The 20,299-nt window shown below is 38.4% G+C and overlaps 1 protein-coding gene across 2 annotated transcripts in view; it reads left to right on the top strand.

Annotated features, from left to right (window-relative positions):
* LOC135771397 (asparaginyl-tRNA synthetase) overlaps positions 1 to 14,377 on the top strand; it is a 95,863-nt gene extending 81,486 nt beyond the window's left edge. For both annotated transcript variants that reach the window (XM_065281616.1, XM_065281614.1), the window contains 8 exons: positions 833 to 1,064; positions 3,266 to 3,840; positions 5,696 to 5,793; positions 7,066 to 7,348; positions 7,866 to 7,956; positions 8,055 to 8,157; positions 8,239 to 8,361; positions 10,922 to 14,377. In XM_065281616.1, coding sequence (XP_065137688.1) covers positions 833 to 1,064; positions 3,266 to 3,840; positions 5,696 to 5,793; positions 7,066 to 7,348; positions 7,866 to 7,956; positions 8,055 to 8,157; positions 8,239 to 8,361; positions 10,922 to 11,065 — 1,649 coding nt within the window. In that variant the 3' untranslated portion in view covers positions 11,066 to 14,377. The remainder of the gene's footprint in view (positions 1 to 832; positions 1,065 to 3,265; positions 3,841 to 5,695; positions 5,794 to 7,065; positions 7,349 to 7,865; positions 7,957 to 8,054; positions 8,158 to 8,238; positions 8,362 to 10,921) is intronic.
* Positions 14,378 to 20,299: the final 5,922 nt, after the last annotated feature.

The following is a 20,299-nucleotide window of genomic DNA, read 5'->3' as shown; positions in this document are numbered from 1 at the left end:
AAATATTGCCATTGCTACATATATACCTGTACGGTTTTGTGGTCCAGGGTCACATATTTGCCCATTATGTATTTTTCTGCATACATAATGGTGTAAGCCAACTGTTGGAACCAAGTGCAAGTGAGGTCTCTGCATTATCTATGTGAAGCACATCAGTGACTTTTATGTCTATTAGTAGGTTACAGTCACTTGTGAAAATTTATTATTCTACTTTAAAGTGGCTGTTTAAGTAGACTTCAGACTGCAAGTCTTTATACAAAGCTTCAGTGCCCACCCATTCCCAAAATGTGTGGATAGAAATTCTGCTACACTGGCAAGAATGCACTACAGTGCAATAGGCCGGCTTATCCACCCACTTATCTCTTTACAATCATATATGTCGGCCTAACTCCCATCTTACTTTCTGTCAGTCTCAGGGGCAGTTCGGGGTGGTAGTAGGAGGAGGGTCGTACACGCATCCTGGTTTTGGCTCACCGCCTGGTCTATTTTAAGTCCACAGGCCTGAGATATTTCTTCAGCGGACCCGTGCGGTACAAATCAGCGATGTCACAGTGAAACAGCCCAAAGCAAAGGCCATGACGTTCACATAGACAGAAAAACAGATAGCGATCAAGTGGCTCGGCACACAGTCTCCGGATGACAATTGAATGAATATCACAACATAAAACCCAAATTTTTTCTGTCCCTGCTTTTTGACTGCATCGGTAGCTTTGGTTTGGTTGTTTACTTTGGGTGTCGCTGTAAGCTGACTGACAGCTTTCAAAAACGAAAATGAAACTGGTTTGTGTTTGTTAGATTCCTCAAGGTTTGTTTTTCTCGTTTCTCCATACAGATGAGAGGACGTCCAACACCCACGTTTCACGCTCTTTGACTAATGACCTGGGTGGCTCTTTGGTCCCTCTGATTGGTGAACGTAAGACTTCAGTACCCACCAACTCCAGCCAGCCAATGCTGTTCACGTTCGACACACCTGTACGGCACTCTCACAGTACCCTGTCCAACAGCGCTCCACAGGACTACCTCCTGCTACATCAGTGCATGAGCCGAAAGAGCGAGAGTACACGGTAAGAGTCACGATCTCATCTTCCTACAGCTTACAAACCACAAATTAAGATGAGGTGTTGTCCTTTCTCTATTTACATGAAATCATGTATTACTGGTTTTAAAGAGAATCAAACAGCAGAACGTCTAATACTTTGCTAAAATTGTTAATTTGTGATTGTGACTACTTCTGCCTCACATATATCTTTCTATAGACAGATTATTCTTCATATGAGACATGTCATGTGCTGATGAATGATATAACAACACATAGCTCAGGAATCATGTAATGAAAACAGTGTTGGTTATTGATTAAGCATTAAGATTAAAAATGGTTACTGATGTCACTGGATTGGATGCTTCACAGAGTCATAATGCGCAAAAAAAACGTTATTAACTGGTTACCATTATCTTAAATAACGTTTCTTTTCCGGAACATATATTTTTTGAAAGTTTCTCGTTTAGTTTCTGTTCCTTGCAAAACATCAAAAGTTTCTGGTTTTCGTTCCGTGATTCGGTTCAAAACCTTGATTTGTAGTGATCCATTTCTTCATTAGATTCACCTATCTTTCTGGTTTTGCCCGCATTTGATAATGACATCATGACAATGACATCATCTGATGACATCATGCTCCCCACAAAATGATTCTTGACGTGCAAGTGTTTAAATATGACATTGTTATCTCACGACTTATAAGTATAAAGCAAACACCTAGAAGAGCTTTTCAAAAAATCAGTAGCAAACACTAACGTTACGTCTACTGATGTTTGCAGAGGGATTCACTTTCAGGATATGCTCAACAGTCATTTCACCTTGATCTGTTTCATCCTAAACCATCGACATTATGATGCCTGTTATTAATGAAACATATCGATCAACATAGCATTCATTGTATGTCTCCTCAATTCAAACATTTCATTTAGCCTGTAAGTTCAAAACCTGCAGGAAGTAAACAGACTCGGGTTTTGTCCCACGAGTACCAGCCGTGCCAGTATTAGTGTGGGAATGTTCATGTATTCATTGCTCAATATAGAGACAGTTTTTACTCCCTCCATGTATCATAAACACTCTCAATCATCTCCTAACAGACTCAAAGTCACACAGCAGAGCCTCTCTCCATGTAAACAAAGCACTGAAAAACAAAGAGAAACACTGCCACCAGTGGTCAGATCACAGCATTACACAGAACTGTCTGATGTGCTTTCATTGTTAATGTCTCATGCCGTTTTCTTTTTTGTGGTGACATATTTCCCAGACTTGGGACAGGATATATAAATAATGTATAAATGACAGTTATATGCAGAAAAATAAGTATATATTTTCATTTTAACTAGTGGTCCACCTGACATGGATTTTTTTAATGGCTTATACCAATATTGAGAAAGCAGAGGGCGATATGAGGCTGACATAACACAAATGTAATTAGAGTAAATAAGAAAAACAAAAAATTGATGAAGCTAAATAAAAAATGTATTTTGCATTATGTGCTTGTTAGCGGCCTGTAGCTTAGCATCAAAACATACAGGTACAATCCATACATGATATTATATTAATCATAGACAGTAGAAATATAATGACCCAGGAGGTCTCCCATCCAAGTACTGGCCAGCATAAATCCTACTTAGCTTCAGTGGGCAACCAGTCTTGGGCTACAGGGCGATATGGCTGCTGTCCTTTTGGATTTAACATTCAAAAGGAAAGATTTATTGCACTCTGAAAAAAATCGGGTTGGTTTAACCCATGGTTGGGTAAATATTGGACAGAACCAACTGTTGGGTTATAAACAGTTTCATTATAAACTGAATTCATTAAATTACATAAATACAGGAGCAGCATAAAGCGGACTCTCGCGGCTGTAGTCGGTAATGATGTCTCTTGGTTCATACATGTCAAAATTTATTCATACTGACTACAAGTCGCACCTGACTAGAAGTCGCAGGACCAGCCGAACTACGAAAAAAATTTGATTTATATTTCAGAAAATACGGTAGTGGTGTTTTTTACATGTTCTATACACAGTGCTCAAATTCATTGCATTTTCCTGTTCTCTTTTGATTGGCCATGACTATCAGCTGTTATTAAACTATCGGCCAATAGTGTGACAATTTGTCTTTATCGATCGATATTGATATATTAGTGCATCTTTAATTTATATAAAGATATATTTTTATTTGACATATATTTATCATAAAACAAACCTTCTTCACCTTCTTCTTCCCAAAGGAGTGCCAGTTTCTCACAAGCCTCTCGCAGCAGTCTGTTAGTGGGCAGCGACTCTGCGGTTCAGAGACTTACTCATGGCTTCTCTCACTGTTTGAATGGCATGGGGGGGCAACTTCACGGTTTTTATAGCCTGCCCAAACCTGGAAAACTTCAGCAGCTCTCATCACGGACCGATTCTCAGGATGCCTGCTACGTCCTGCCCAGAGGTTACAGCTCCGAAGAGCAATCAGAGCTCGACTCGGAGGACGTCTACATCTATAAGACCCCCAGTAACACTCTAGCGGCCCCACTTGCCGCTGAGCAGAGGGCCCTCGATAACTACGATTTACCCAGCGTTCCCGGCTCCGTCTACCAGATCCCCCGCACCTTTGACAAGAACCACAATGCACTGCTGCCGTCCAGCGGTGACTCCACGAGCGCACCCCCACCCAGGCCACCCAAACCCAGTCAAGGCTCAGAGACGCGATGGGGCAGCCCACTGTCCACAGGAGCCCAAAATGGCGATGTAGCGACAGTATCAGTGATTCCCAGGAGAAACACGCTGCCAGCTGTGGAGAACGTCAAACTCCATAGAGGTAGTGAAAGCATCATTTTGTATTCAATTTTGTTTTTGCTTTAGTCTTGTATGTTCAATCTTTACTCGTTGTTTCAGCAAACGGTCAGTGATGTGAGGTCAAATTTAGTTTGTCCACTTCAAATTTCATTTATACATTTTGCAACGCGGGTACCAGAACTTGGAACATGTCTAAATACGTAATTCAATGTTTTTAGCATTTAATATTCACAATTTGGATAAAAATTGAGAAAGAGCAATGAAATTATTTAGTTCCTGACATTTTTAGTAGCTTTAATAATGCAGCTGACAAACCATACTCTTCTTCCCACTTCTCTGCTTTCTTTCATTCATGTTCTTTTCTGTTAAATTTGTGCATCTGCACAACCAAGAGGCAATCTGGTCAAGGTTTACTCTGATCTGCAGGGAGGCTAATGAAATTCAAGCCATGCAGGCCGCCCCAGAATGCCTTGTTCCGGCCTGATAAGCAGTGAAAAAAATAGCAGACACAATTCAGTGATTTCCTAGTGCTCAGCAAGGCTAGACTAGTGTTTGGAGGAACAGGAAGTGACTTTTTGACCATCGTCTCCTCTTTCCCACACCTGTGCTAAGTAGCCATGTTACCAGAGAGGAAAGTTATAGCCAATGGGGCATACAGACATTGCAGTCACATTTGGGACCCTGGACCACATAACCAGTCATAAATCATATGGGTATATTTGTAGCAATAGTCAACAATACATTTTGTGAGTCAAAATTATTTTTAATGCCAAAAATTATTATTAAAGGAACAGTATGTAGGATTGTGGCCAAAACTGGTATTGCAATAACAAAACTTGTGGCTAAAACTGGTACTGCATTCACAAAACTGGTTGCCAATACACAAAATGACAACATAAACATCAGTTGAGGGCTGCAACTCCACTTTTTAAATGACAATATCCTGGCCGGATCACTGTTGTGAGTGATAGAAGTTTTTGAAATGAAAATTAGTGACATATGTCTAGTGACATATCAGGGACATATCAGGGCCATTTTATGATTAATTGATATAAATTTCTTACATACTGTTACTTTATGTAAAGATCATGCTCCAAGAAGATATTTTGTAAATTTCCTGACGTAAATATATAAAAAAACAGGGTTTCCCGCAGCAACATTTCAGTTCAGGCGGCCCACCTTAGCTTGGAAACCCTACCGCCTTAACTAGGTCGTCCAAAAAAATTATAATAATTTAGCTGCACAAAAGGCTTTAGATTCCAGATTTTCAAATAGTTATATCTCGGCCACATATTGTCCTATCCTTATAAACCATACAACAATGGAAAGCATTTATTCAGCTTTCAGATTACACTCTGAAAACAAACAGTGCTAAATAGCACTTAAAGTGGTTCACTGGCTCGTAATCATAAAGGAATTAGTACCATATAGCACCTGTGTAGAACCATATTGTGTTATATAGAACCATATCTGGTGCTATAGTGGTACCATATTACCCCCGGTTCTTAATACAGTAGGTGCTTTATAGGTGCTATATAGCACTAAAATGGTTCCCCTGTAATTACAAGCTTTTAGTGCTATTTAGCACTATTTTTTGCCGTGTATGTATAAATCTCAATTTCAAAAATTGACCCTTATGACGGGTTTAGTGGTCCATGGTCACATTTTGCCTTTGTGTAAAAGCATTTGTTACAGAAAATAAATATGCCGGATTAGAGTTCAGTGTCATACAAAACACAGATTCAGGAATTATTTTAAAGTAATAAAAACAGCTTTTTATATTTTCTTTCTAAAACTTTCTGTGAATTTATAAACTCATGATTACTTGGTTTGCTTGGTTTGTTAAGCTTTTTTATCATTTATCTAATGTATTTTAGGTTCCTCCTTTGAGACGGGCAGTCACCAACGACCGGTCTACTTTAACAACTCTGGACAGTCAGTGGAGTCTGTCAATGATGGCTATAGCTCATATTTGGTAAAGTAATCTTCTCCTCAACATTTATGCCTGAAGGTTTATTATAATAATTTCACTATAAAGTGTTACAGTTAACACCCAAGATGGCCGGTGACTTCTTTTCCGAGGAGCGCAAATTCAAAAAATGTGTTCGTTGCGTCATGTGAACCATGTGCATCATGCATCAAAATACGTGCCTGTGAACAAGATTATGATAAAAATACACGCAAGACACTCCCGCAACACTAAACTCTGATTACACATGAGATTAAGTGAATATCTGGCAAACATGAGCGTTTCTTTTATCATAAACCCTTTCGAAGCGTCTGCAGCAGGCTCGTATTTTGACATGACGCATGATGGACATGACACGCCAAACACATATTTTGACATGATGAGCCACACACATGATGGACTAAATACATGTTTTGACAAGCTTCGCACCGAAAAAGAGGTCACCAGGCGTCAGTGCCTAAATATGGGTCGCACACCGGATGTGCAGCTCAGCACCGCGTCGCGTCTAGGACAACTCAGAGGTATCGTACACCGGAAGTTCACATTAAATAGCGCGAGCTTAGTCAGATAGCGTCTACTTCAAAATGCAAATATACGCTAGCAGCCAATGTTAATCGTTAATGATTTGGGACAAATATGATGTTATTTAATGTTAAACTATGTGAGTGGCGCTCTGTGGCGCGACAGGGATTTAAACAACTTCCTGAGTCGTAGCTGGGCGCCACGGACAGGCGCCACCTGTTGGCGCTGGTGTGTGTATACTCCTAGAAAACAATGTGTCTGGTGTGCGACCCCTTTAAGACCATGTAGGTATAAAAAAATACATCTTAAATAATGTAAAGAACATTTTGTGAAAATATAATCTTGATATCTTTAATATTGAATTAGTAATTGAATTAGTAAATCAATGTGAAATCAAACTTTGATGCTCCAAATCTCAGATTATGATCAAAATCAGATTATGAGACTTGACTTCACAGACATGGTCACATATATACTGTAATTGAATAGATAACTGAGCAAAATTCTTCTTGATATTGTTTTTATCCAATCTATATTTAAATTACATACTGAACAGAGCCAAATCAAGAGTCAGTTATATCCGTATTAAGTCATGGGGACACAAACGGCACATTTCCTGAAAATAACTCACAGAGGACTGACAATAGCAAGTCTATTCCAACCATGACAGAACAAATGGTGTGTGTGTTTGTCACAGTGCTTTTCTACACTGATCCGTAAACCGTGTAAGCAAGATTGTTCTGCTCTCCTTTACAGAGAACTAAAGTCCCATTGACCCGTTCTGACAGTGCCGGTTCTGATGATAACTACGTACCCATGAATCCTGGCTCATCATCTTCCCCTCTCAGCGCTGCCCTGGCTGACAGTCCAAAAAATAATTATATTCCCATGAGCCCAGGTCCTCACCATTTTGATTTCCCAGGATTCTCAGCAACTCTACCGGCCAGGAAGGGCAGTACGGCATCGCTGTGTCTCCGACCGGGACGTCTCAGCGACGTCACACCGCCGCCAATCAATCGCAACCTTAAACCCAGGACAGGTGAGGGGGCATCAATACATTTACTATACATAGCTCAACATAACTGTCACCGTGATGTGTTATATCATGTCATTATGTTTTATTGTATTTGGGGAAGGTGTGCATTACCTCAAAAATGTTTTAATGATTACAAAAAAATCCCATGCACTCCCATGTTCTTCTTATTAACCTTGTTCATTGGAATTGCATGAATAAGAGCCACCAATACATTCATCAGAAGTTCCTCAGAAAACAAAATTTACATAGGTTTGTCTTATGCCTCCCTGTTGCTCAGTGGTAGAGAGTCATAGAGATTACAGATCAAAGGTCATAGATTAGATCCCAGGGAACACACACACTTATAAAAGGATAGTATAGCTTGAATGCACTTTGGATAAAATTGCCATTTGTGTAAAATGTAAATGCGCTCAGAGTGCCATATGGTTCAGTAAATAATTATTTAATTTTCATTTCTCACATTTTCATTTTGGGTGAACTATAAACAGTTACGCTGATTTATTATGATCATGATTTGCAGCAAAACCAACACCTCTTGACTTGAGGAACAACGGCATCATTGATGAGCTTCCCTTCAAGAGTCCCGTCACCATGTCCTGGACCAGACCCATGTAAGCACCATGTATAGGACATCAAATCAAGAATGCCTCTAAATTTAAGATATGAGCAATAACCTATCGTGTCAGTAATGCTTTGCTTTATATTACAGGCCCATCATGAACTCCATGTCTTCACAACACTGTCGCCCAATTTCCACCCAGAGCATCACCAGTACAGATTCAGCAGACAGTGAGGAGAACTATGTGGCAATGGTGAGGACGAGTCTTCAGGTTTACATCTTCTTTCCTGTTTCAGTCTGCTATTTATCCACCAACATGCACATTTTCTTACAGCAAAACCCAGCGTCTACCTCCCCGGCGATGAGTGGTACCAACAGCCCTGCACCTAGAAACTGTGGAAATGTGGACTATTTGGCCCTGGACTTTCAGCCTAATTCGCCAGGTCCACACAGAAAGGTACACCTGTCACACCATCAACAAAGCCTGCAGTTGTCCACATGCATGGATGGATATATGAATGAAACAAAGAAATAGATGGATGTATAAACCATACGTTGATGAATGAAACAGATGGATGGGTAAATAAATGAATGAAACCAATGGATGAATGAACAGACAGACGAATTAATAAAAATTAAATGGAATGGTTGATAAAACAAAGGAATGGATGGATGGATAGATGTTGGATGGATAAATTAAACAGATGGATGAACAAATGAAAAAATGGATGGATGGACGGATAAATAAAACAAATGGGAAAAGGAAATGATGGATGAATTAATGGACAGAAGGACAAATGAAACGTATGGATGGATGAATGAAGCTGATGGATGGATGAATGAATGAAACAGATAAAAAAGATGGAATAGACGTGGGGACGGATGAATGAAATGGGTGAATTGGTTGGATGGATTGATAGACAGTTGAATGGACAGATGGACGAATGAAACGAATGGATGGATGGATGAATGAAAGAAATGGATGGATGATGGATGAATGAAACGAATGGATAAATGGGTGGTTTGATGAATGGGATAGATGAATGAAACGGATGGATGGATGGATGAAACAGAAGGATGGATGAGTGTATAAAATGGATGCATGGGTGGATGGATGAATGAATGAAACAAAAGAAGGAATGGATAGATGGATGGATGGATGAAGGAAACAGATGAATGGTTGGTTGATTGGATGGATGGATTGATAGACGGATAAATGGACAGATGGATGAATGAAACAAATGGGTGGATAAATGAATGGGATGGATGGATGAATGAAATGGATGAATAAATGAATGAAACAAAAGAAGAATGGATGGATGGACGGACGAATAAATGAAACTGATGAATGGTTGGTTGGATTGATAGACAGAAAAATGGACAGATGGAGGAATTAAACAAATGGATGGATAAATGAAATTAATGAAATGGATGGATGGATGAATGGGTGGTTGGATGAATGAAGTGGATGGGTGGATGGATGAAACAAAAGAAGGAATGGATGGATGGATTGAAAGACAGATGAATGGATGGATGGACGAATGAAACAGATGGATGGATGGTAAGATGGATGAAAGAAAGAGATGGATGGATAAATGAAATGGATGGATGAATGAATGAAACAAAAGAAGGAATGGATGGATGGACGGCTAAATGAATCTGATGAATGGATGGATGGATGGATGGAAGGATAGACAGATGAATGGACAAATTAAACAAATGGATGGATGGATAAATGAAATGAATGAATGAAATGGATGGATGGATGAATGGGTGGTTGGATGAATGAAATGGATGGGTGCATGGATGGATGAATGAATTAAATGGATGCATGGATGGATGAATGAATGAAACAAAAGAAGGAATGGATGGATGGATTGATAGACAGATAAGTGGACAGATGGATGAATGAAATAAATGGATGAAACAAATGGGTGGATAAATGAATGGGATGGATGAATGAAATAGATGGATGGATGGATGGATGGATGAATGAAACAAAATAAGGAATGGATGGATGGACGGATAAATGAAACTGATGAATGGTTGGATGGATTGATAGACAGATGAATGGACAGATGGACGAATGAAACAGATGGATGGATGAATGGGTGGTTGGATGAATGAAAAGGATGGTGCATGGATGGATGAACCTGATGGATGGATGAAACAAAAGAAGGAATGGATGGATGGATCAAGTATAATGAAACGAATGAATCAATGAACTTAAGGGCGCACTCACATTATCCAAACCAAACCATGCCTGGGTGCGATTGCCACCCCTCCCTACTCCCCCAGGTGCACGCACTCACACTGTACTTGTATCGATCCGAGTCCGGGCGCGCTTTCGTCATTAAGATGCGATTGTTTTGAAAAAAGCAGGAAGTAAAGCTCTCTCTTAACACTGGAACCCACCGTAATGATAAGTCTGTGTTTTTTATTCGGAGTCGTTTGGTGCGCGATTACAGACAGCCATCTCACATGTCATCATATTGCTTAGTTCATCTGTCACGTGCGCAGCTCGGACAGTCACGTAACCCCGCTGCGCGCATCAAAAGGTTTTTACGGAGGCAGATGAAGGTGAGTGGTCGCGCAACTGACGTCTTCACCTTTTGAATCGCGCTCAGGCGCGATTGCGCTCACACCACAGCCTTCCGCGCCTGAGCCCAAGTGAACCGCGCTCCGGCCCACCTCTGCAACCCGGCCGCGGCGCGATTAAACAATCCGCGCCCGGGCGCGGAACGAAGCGATCACACTAGTCAAACAAACCAGGCTTTGGGGGTCAAACGCGCCCGAGCGCGGTTTGGTTTGGATAATGTGAGTGCGCCCTAAGTGAATGCAAAGCCTCAACCACACCTCAGAGGTTTGCTTTGACTGCTATCTTCCACATACAATAGCTACTCCACCTCTACGTTCATATGTTTTATTACCGCATGTTCTTACACAATGATGATGAAGTCCAGCACAATCGTTTAGTTGTTGTTGATATATGATTTGCATTATCATCTTTCCCACAGCCATCCACCTCTTCAGTGACCTCAGATGAAAAAGTGGACTACGTCCAGGTGGACAAAGAGAAGACGCAGGCTCTTCAGAACACCATGCAGGAGTGGACCGACGTGCGACAGTCGAGCGAGCCTGCCAAAGCCATCAAATCTTGATGAACTGAACGCTCCTCAAACACTGGAAAAAATTCAACACGTTGTGTTCATCCCCGTTACCCACAATGCCCTCATCCTGTTACACCGTGATTTAAAGAAGATTCATATCTGGGACAGAACACTGAACGAGATGGACAAACTAAAGCCATAGATCCCATTTATTTGCTCTTTCAAAGACACGAACGCAGCTGATGCTTCAGGACTGTCATGCAGCGCATGTTAGATGCATCCTCAACTTTTTAAACTTAGCTGCTTGCTCTCTTTGAATGTGAGCTTAAGCAGCAAATCTGAAATGGTTTACTTGTGTGATCTGTTCGTCTCTCATCGAAGCTGTTACATTCGTGCTGGTTTGTCTATTAATTCAAAGAGAGGTAAAGTCAAACATCCGGGTCTATTCGATTTAAGGTTCAGCATGAATTAATACCAGGTTTAAAGGTCAAAGGTTTCAGATTATGGGTCATTAAAACTGGAAAGAAATTTTTCAATTTCAACTTTTTAATTGAACGATCTCTTAGTTTAATAAAGAATAAAATAAACACATTTGAACTAAAATAAAATCAGAAATGACCTATATAAACTAAATTCCTGGTCTTGTCATGCATGATTCATCGGTGCGTATATTCCGAATGATAATACAAAAAGGAGGTTGTCTTCTAAAATTGAATCAAAAGGTAGCTCCGCCTCTAAAACAACTTCCCCTTGGCTGACATCACCAAGCCCCACCCTGCAGTTTATGTCTTATTAAATATTTCTTTTCACACTTTGAAGTACATTTTTGAAGGTCGTGTATTGTTAACATTAAGGTGAAATGTCCTAGGAAATGTTAACACATAAAACTCTTTGATTGGAAAAAATAAACACCAAAGTTCATTTTTGATATTAGCTAAACACCACAATACTGGGCATTTTTTTTAACTTTGCATGCAGTATGAATGTTTATAATGTGACTATATGAAATGAATCGGAGTCATCCGTGTAATGTTTCTTCAACCTAAATGCTTCAAGTTTAACCGTTCAGTTATACAGTACAACAAAAACGAAAAAGCATATGCAAAAACTCAATAAATAATCAATTAATATAATAAAACAACACTTTTGCCAATATTTTTAATCGCTGCCAGCAGTGTTGGGGGTAACGCATTACATTAATAATATTACTTTTCTGAAGTAACGAGTAAAGTAATGCATTACTTTTTAAATGTACACATTCATATTTGAGTTACTTTTTCAAAAAGTTTAGTTTAATTAATTTGATTAAAAAGTATGCACTGAATTAAACTAAATGTATGCACTCTCTGCGCCTGTGTGGGAACAGTTTGAGTCAGAAACAGAGATGGCAGGACAGAGCTCAACATTTTTGTGATGAAATATGCAATTTCTGAATGCAGAACTTTTCAGTCATTAAAAACAATTGCAAGGCCTGAAAGAGATCAAGCCTCAGCCAAGAAAAAGTATTGCAAAAGTAACTAAAAGTAACGTAAGCATTACTTTCCATGAAAAGTAACTAAGTAATGCAATTAGTTACTTTTTTTGGGAGTAACTTAATATTGTAATGCATTACTTTTAAAAGTAACTTTCCCAACACTGCCTGCCAGTTTAATATTCAAAATATCACTCCAGATGTGTCACAAATTGTATACTTTTGCACTATTCAACGCCATTTTGTAGTATAATTAGTGTACTGTAAGTAAAAAAAGTGCACTTTAGGTACTTATATAATTCACAACTTCAACCGAAAATTAAGTCTGTATCGATGTACTCAACAGTCCAATGTACACTTTTACGGAAGAGAGGCGGGGTTGCCATTTTTTTTTTACCTGCGGAGGCGATTACACTTTAGGCTGACTGTTACGGAGGTTATGAGCAGAAATAGATATGGGCTAAATAGATAAAACTGACGTAAAAAAAACAATGTAGAAAGTGATTTTCATATGCATTTATCGTCATTTGCCCTCATCTGGGAACCATTAATACTTATTTTACAAAAAAATTAAGTGTTACATTTTGGACAATACTTAAAAAAATTATTTTTACAGTGCATGCATGAATTATTTTTTTTTTTTTTAAGTTTAATCAACTGAATTTACAATTCATTAGTGCTGCAAATTATAAAAATAAAGTTGAAATAGGTCAATAATAATAATTTTTTTAATTTATAGTAACTCCTCATTAGCCAAGAAATTTGATTAAAAAGTTAATTGAACCTAAAAATGTGAGTGCAACAATATTTTTTTTTATAGTGTAGGCGATTAAGTACATAGTTTAAGTGCAAAGTATGTCATTTGGGACACATCTATTAGCATTTTATTGCTACATTTTGCTCTCAGAGCAGTTTTATTTTAACTCTTTATTTCAAGTTAACAAAAGGTTTTCATTTACTAACAGCAACAAAGCTCATAAAACCAATGCTGACCTCATTACCTTTAAACCGGCTGTGTAATGAAAGTAGCTGTAAACATCCATGAAAGGTCAAGAGAGGGTGTGTGATGCTTAACAAAAAAAAGTGAAGACAACAGTGCCAATTGTTTCGAAATGAGTGTGCTGACTATTTCTTTTTTCAAAATATGAATACCATAATATTACAAAACAATAAATGTATATAATAACATTTAAATGATCAGCGCTTGAGTTGGGGTATAACAAACATGCATATTGATATGTAATGAGACAAGCGCATTATTGATTTTTTATTACATTGAGAAGACTCTGTTTCATTCAGTATTTTATGGTGGGCTGGGACCTCCAAATATAATTTTTTTTTTCAGTTTGGGAGACAACTTTTTGCCTTTGAATTCATCATTTCATATAATAAGAAACTGTTTTGTATTAATTTAAACTTTACATGTGAGGTGGTCTGCGCTCACTGTTAAATAAGCATTATGTATATTGCTAGACCGAGATCCTTACATGTGTTCAGTGGTTTATTTAAAACATGCATTATAAGACTGCCATTATGATGTTAAATGTGTGGCTGAAATGTTTTTTTAATACTTTTTTTTATGATGAATATGTATTGTAATGGAAGAGTACTTGTAGGTGAATACTGTATAATGCTTGTGTGCAAGCTGTAGTAGAATCTGTGCTGTCGTTTGTAAGGGGTCTTGTCGAAGCCACGAGAGAAATGTTGATCTTTTCTGTATGCATTTCTGTTCCGCTCTTGGTTGCTTGTGAATTAATTTATTAATTTATTACGTGTTTTGCAGATGGACGAGAGGAAGATGTAAAAAGAACGAATTTGTTGCTCTACTAACATTAATTTATGCTACGTGTCCTGATTTTGTGAAAGCAAAGCCAGTAAAATGGTCAAATGTGGTACATTTGTGAAATCTTTTTGGTGTTGTTGTTTCATATTATTATACTGAGCAAAATAAATTGCAGTGCATAAACCAAAACCCCTTTTATCAAAGAGTAAACAATATTACACTTTGTCATGTTTCTTAGAAGTTGAAAATGAAACATGTTTTCTGGGAATAGCATATTTTTATCCTTGCCTAACTAATAGACATTTTATATGTTTAGAGGAAAATATGAGTGGTGCAAACATGCCTAAATTTAGATTTTAAATGTAATTTTGTTTCATACAGAATTGTTGAACGTACACTCTAAATTCTGCTGGGTTATTTTTAACCCAATGCTGGGTAAATATTGAACAGAACACACATTAGGTTATAAATAAACCTATGCTGGGTTTTTTTAAAGGGCACCTATTATGCCCATTTTTACAAGATGTAATATAAGTCTTAGGTGTGTCCAGAATTTGTCTGTGAAGTTTCGGCTCAAAATACCTCACAGATCATTTTATCATAGCATGTCCAAAATGCTCCCATTTGGGGGGCTAAAAATGTTTTGTGTTTGTACCTTTAAATGCAAATAAGCTCTTCTCTCCCTTACCAACAGAGATGCTTTGGTTCAAACAGATCGGATTTTGCAAAAAAGCACAGAAAAATATCAGATAGCATCTAATTTACTGAAAGCAGAAACTATGGTAATTCAAGACCGTTGGTCATCGGCGTGGGCGGAGCATTAGCAGTGTGACATCACATTGCTATAAGAGAATCAAAACAGCTTGTCTAATGAGATTTTTTTGTATTGTAGGGTGGTTGTGTTCACACTGCCAACACACATTTATGTCCAAATAGGTGTATAATTGGTGCCATTTGATGCAATGCTGGGTTGTTTCAACTGATAGTTGGGTTAACAACAACCTAGCATAGGTTTATTTATATCCCAAAATGTGTGCCGTCCAATATTTACCCAACATTGAATTAAAAAAATTAAAATAATCAGAATTGTAAATTACATAGTGCAGTTTATTGTGTCAGTAAGGAACAAGACGCTGGGTTAAATTATCCCAGAAAAAGGTTAATTTGACCCAACAATACGTAAAAACAAATAACCCAGCACATGTTAATTTACGCCCCAAGTTTATGATTATTCACTTATGACCGAACACTGGGTTATATTTTTTAGGTGGTGTACAGACCATGATCTTAAGTTAAAAGACAAACAAATTATAAAGAAAATTTTCAATATATATATATATATATATATATATATATATATATATATATATATATATATATATATATATATATATATATATATAAATTCTTATTGCTGAGTGTGCAATATAAATCTCCAACCAATGCAAGCTGTGCATTAGATGTATTGAGCTCATTGAAAGCATGGATACTTATACCTTTAAACTAGTGTTTTTTTTTTAGATAAAGACTAAATCTGTTGTTGATGAGTACCAGACTTTGACACCATGACAGTGCAGATAGCCACTCCCTGTTACTCCCGCAGTCTGACACATCCCCCAAACCCCACTGACCTCTCCTGGTGAAGGCAGAAATGACTCACTACACATCTCTGGACCGAGTCCTTCATAGCCCTGATGATTCATCATGTTTTGAACACACTTTAGTTTCATTTTAGTGCAGACGAATCAATTATGTTTGATGTCATATGCTCAAAACAGGAGGTTACAGTTTATTTAAAGTCAGCAAAACTATGGCTTCTGAAAAGACTTAAGGACTATGTTTATGGGACTTTTATGGTGCTTGTTGTCTATTTAGTAGCTTTGACAGATAACAGCACCACTCCCCATTACTTCTGACCCAGCCCTAAACCCCCACTGACACCTACTGGTAAAGACTGGAATGATCTTCAGATAGACTTAAGTAGCTAATGAATATTATTGTTTCAACATGTTTAGCACAATAGTTTTATTTATTTTCGGTTTGAATAAAAGTTTTCCATTTAACCTAACGTTTCTATGTTACAATTATGTTAAACTCACACACCTTTAAACACATTCAGTACAAATTTGTAAAGATTTTTACAGCACTCCTTCAACAAACTTGATGTACACTTACTTAAAGGATTATTAGGAACACCATACTAATACTGTGTTTGACCCCCTTTCGCCTTCAGAGCTGCCTTAATTCTACATGGCATTGATTCAACAAGGTGCTGAAAGCATTCTTTAGAAATGTTGGCCGATATTGATAGGATAGCATTTTGCAGTTGATGGAGATTTGTGGGATGCACATCCAGGGCACGAAGCTCCCGTTCCACCACATCCCAAAGATCCTCAATTGTGTTGAGATCTGGTGACTGTGGGGGGCATTTTAGTACAGTGAACTCATTGGCATGTTCAAGAAACCAATTTGAAATGATTCGAGCTTTGTGACATGGTGCATTATCCTGCTGGAAGTAGCCATCAGAGGATGGGTACATGGTGGTCATAAAGGGTTGGACATGGTCAGAAACAATGCTCAGATAGGCCGTGGCATTTAAACGATGCCCAATTGGCACTAAGAGGCCTAAAGTGTGCCAAGAAAACATCCCCCACACCATTACACCACCACCACCAGCCTGCACAGTGGTAACAAGGCATGATGGATCCATGTTCTTATTCTGTTTACGCCAAATTCTGACTCTACCATCTGAATTTATCAACAGAAATCAAGACTCATTACACTTGGCAACATTTTTCCAGTCTTCAACTGTCCAATTTTGGTGAGCTCGTGCAAATTCTGCCTCAAGGTTGTGCGTGTTGTGGCTTCACAAATGCTTTGCTGCATACCTCGGTTGTAACGAGTGGTTATTTCAGTCAAAGTTGCTCTTCTATCAGCTTGAATCAGTCGGCCCATTCTCCTCTGACCTCTAGCATCAACAAGATATTTTCGCCCACAGGACTGCCGCATACTGGGTGTTTTTTCCTTTTCACACCATTCTTTGAAAACCCTAGAAATGGTTGTGTGTGAAAAAAAAATGTAAATGAGCAGATTGTGAAATACTCAGACCGGCCCGTCTGGCACCAACAACCATGCCACGCTCAAAATTGCTTAAATCACCTTTCTTTCCCATTCTGACATTCAGTTTGGAGTTCAGGAGATTGTCTTGACCAGGACCACACCCCTAAATGCATTGAAGCAACTGCCATGTGATTGGTTGATTAGATAATTGCATTAATGAGAAATTGAACAGGTGTTCCTAATAATCCTTCAGGCGAGTGTATGACTTGCTTTTACACATCTAAACATCTTGTTTACATTTTATCAAACATAAAATAATGTCAAATTATCTTATTTTGAATTTATAATCATTCAAATGCATCTGTTGTGTGGTGTAATCTCCATTCACAAATCCTCTCTCATTGCCTCATCCATCAAATGCACACTTCAGAAGCCAACCGAAAGAAAGAGGTCATCCGGGGACCTTTTGCCTATTCTCGCATACTATATAGGCTAACGTAGTAGGAAAGTATGTGGTTTCAGATGCAGACAAGACAGCTTGGCGTAAACTTCCACATATACATTGGACACATTTATTTGACACTAAACGTTATTAAGGAGAACTCTGCTATATACAATCCTCGTTTAATTCCTGTCAGGACCCCTAACGCTCAAACTAAGTCATGTTGATGTTTGTCAAAGAAGCAGACCTCGTTCAACTCAGCTAGAGTACCTGGAATAGGCGTTTCAGATAAAAGTAATTTGCAAAATATGTACTGTTGGTGTGCTTCCACAAAAACACTGGTCTTACAAACATTTGCATATGCATTTAACACATATAACTATTCAAACACTAATTACTGTCGCCCCCTGCTGGCGTCCAGGCAAAGTGCACAGTATAGCAGAAGTATTGCTAACAGGTCTAAAATACTTAACTATATGAAAGGTTTGGAAACAGAGAGTTATTTACTAGAAATGTTTTAGTGTCTTTCAATTCAATTGCGATTAATTTATATAGTGCTTTTTAACAATAGTACATTGTTTCATAGCAGCTTTACATAGGAACGAAAAAGCACAGAAAAATGTGAAAATTATTAAATATTATTTGTATTTATTGTTTTAACAAAAAAGAAAATTCTTAAAAATTCTCCCTGGGGCAGTAGTACCCTTTAAAAATGGTCCTAACATGTACCGTTTAGGTACAGGTGTGCAGTAGCAATATAAACAAAGACTTTCATGGTCCAAACATAATTCGCATGCATCCAATGAAACCGTCTATACCTTGGTATCAATATGAACTTTTAAAAGTGCAAATGTGTATTTTTTTTGAAAGGGCACCGCCTCAGTGACAGCTAGGGATTATTTTCTTCTGACATTTGAGTGATAGCATTAGGATCCAAAGCACTGCTTTGTGTCTCTATCAGTGGTCACCAATCCTGTTCCTGCAAAGTTCACCTCCAACACACCTGAACCTGCTAGTCCAGATTTGCAAGGCTACCCAAAAATAAGAGGCAGGTGCGCTAAAGCAGGGTTGGAAGTATGCAGGAGGGTTGATGAGCTCTGACTGAGTATTCGGTCGTTTCGGCTTTACCTTTATCACATAATGTTTTAAAAATAACTCCATCATGCTTGGGTGAACCACAGTGTTAGAGGTATTAAACAAAAATGGCTATTTTAATTATACCTTAGCTTATACATTTAATATTTGATAAATCTGCAAGGCACTTACAGGCTTAATAAGTTATGTAGCATGTTCAAGTATACTTCAGGGTTAGGCAACGTCGGTCATGGAGAGTTTAAGATTGTTCGACTTAATCCGGCGCCGCAAATCGACAGCAGGATGATGTTAAAGTACCGCGAGAGCCATTCGCGAAATCATACGAGGAGTTTGCTTTTAAATACTCTCGCGGAACTTTGACGTCATCTGGATATCGGTTTTTGCGGCGCCGCATGAAGTCAAACAAGCCTATTAACTTCAGCTCTACTCAAGCACACCTAAAATAGCTAATCAAGGAGTAAAGAGTCAAAGGTTCGGCACTTCTGGCTCTGCTCCCTTAAAAGAGCCGACTCTTCATTTAGTATCACTGGGAGACTTATTTTTAAGCCCAAATTTGCAACTGTGAACGGTTTGTGTGTTGGTATGCAATATTTTGTATCAATTGTTTTTATAAAAGCCTTATTTTTTTACGTTTTTGTTAGAAAAAATACACAGTTACTATTATTTAACATTATACTAAAACTTTAAATAAACAATTGAACAATGCATACAGAACCACAGCAAACAAACCTAATAAATAAAGGCAAAATTATTCACTTATAACTTATCTTTCTTCTTCTTTTTGGTAAATGCCTTTTCTTTCTGCCAACGCGCCTACATTTAAATCCGGCTCCCCGTCCTCTCTCTATCGCTTTGTGTCCCTGGCCTGTACCACTACACTGGCTTTTTGGAGCGTCTATCCCCCTTTCTTCTTTCGCATAATGGTATAACCCTAGTCTGTCTTTTCATTTGATTGGACGCATCGTGTGCCACATACAAATAGTTCCCGCCCCTGCCTGCGGCTGAAGATTCGGCTCTCTCGCTGACGAGAGTCGGCTCTTCTCGTTCGTTACAAAGAAGCGGCTCTTCGCGAACGACCCATCACCGAAAGAGTCACCTGGAAATTACAGGTAGGCAAGGTTTTATCAGGGTTTGAAGCTAAAATCTGCAGGACTGACGTTGCCTACCCCTGAAGTATACTGTAACAGTAAATGTAGTACATAAAAGTGAGAATAGAGACTTATTATTAAAATGATGTAAACTCTAAAAAATAAATAAATGCTGGGGTATTTTCAACCCAGTGTAGGGAAAAAAGAGACAAGCCCAGCCTTTTGGTCGAAAGGCTGGGCAAAATATGTATGAACAAAGAGTTAAAACAACCCAGCATAGGTTAAATTACAACGCAACGGGTTGGCTTCGTGGTTTTTGACCCAACGTTGGTTTGGAATTGAAATA

This window comes from Paramisgurnus dabryanus, chromosome 8 (assembly GCF_030506205.2).
Source record: "Paramisgurnus dabryanus chromosome 8, PD_genome_1.1, whole genome shotgun sequence".
In the NCBI taxonomy this organism is placed as follows: Eukaryota; Metazoa; Chordata; class Actinopteri; order Cypriniformes; family Cobitidae; genus Paramisgurnus; species Paramisgurnus dabryanus.
Note: the sequence above shows the minus strand (reverse complement) of the source record. Positions and strands in the feature narration are given on the sequence as shown.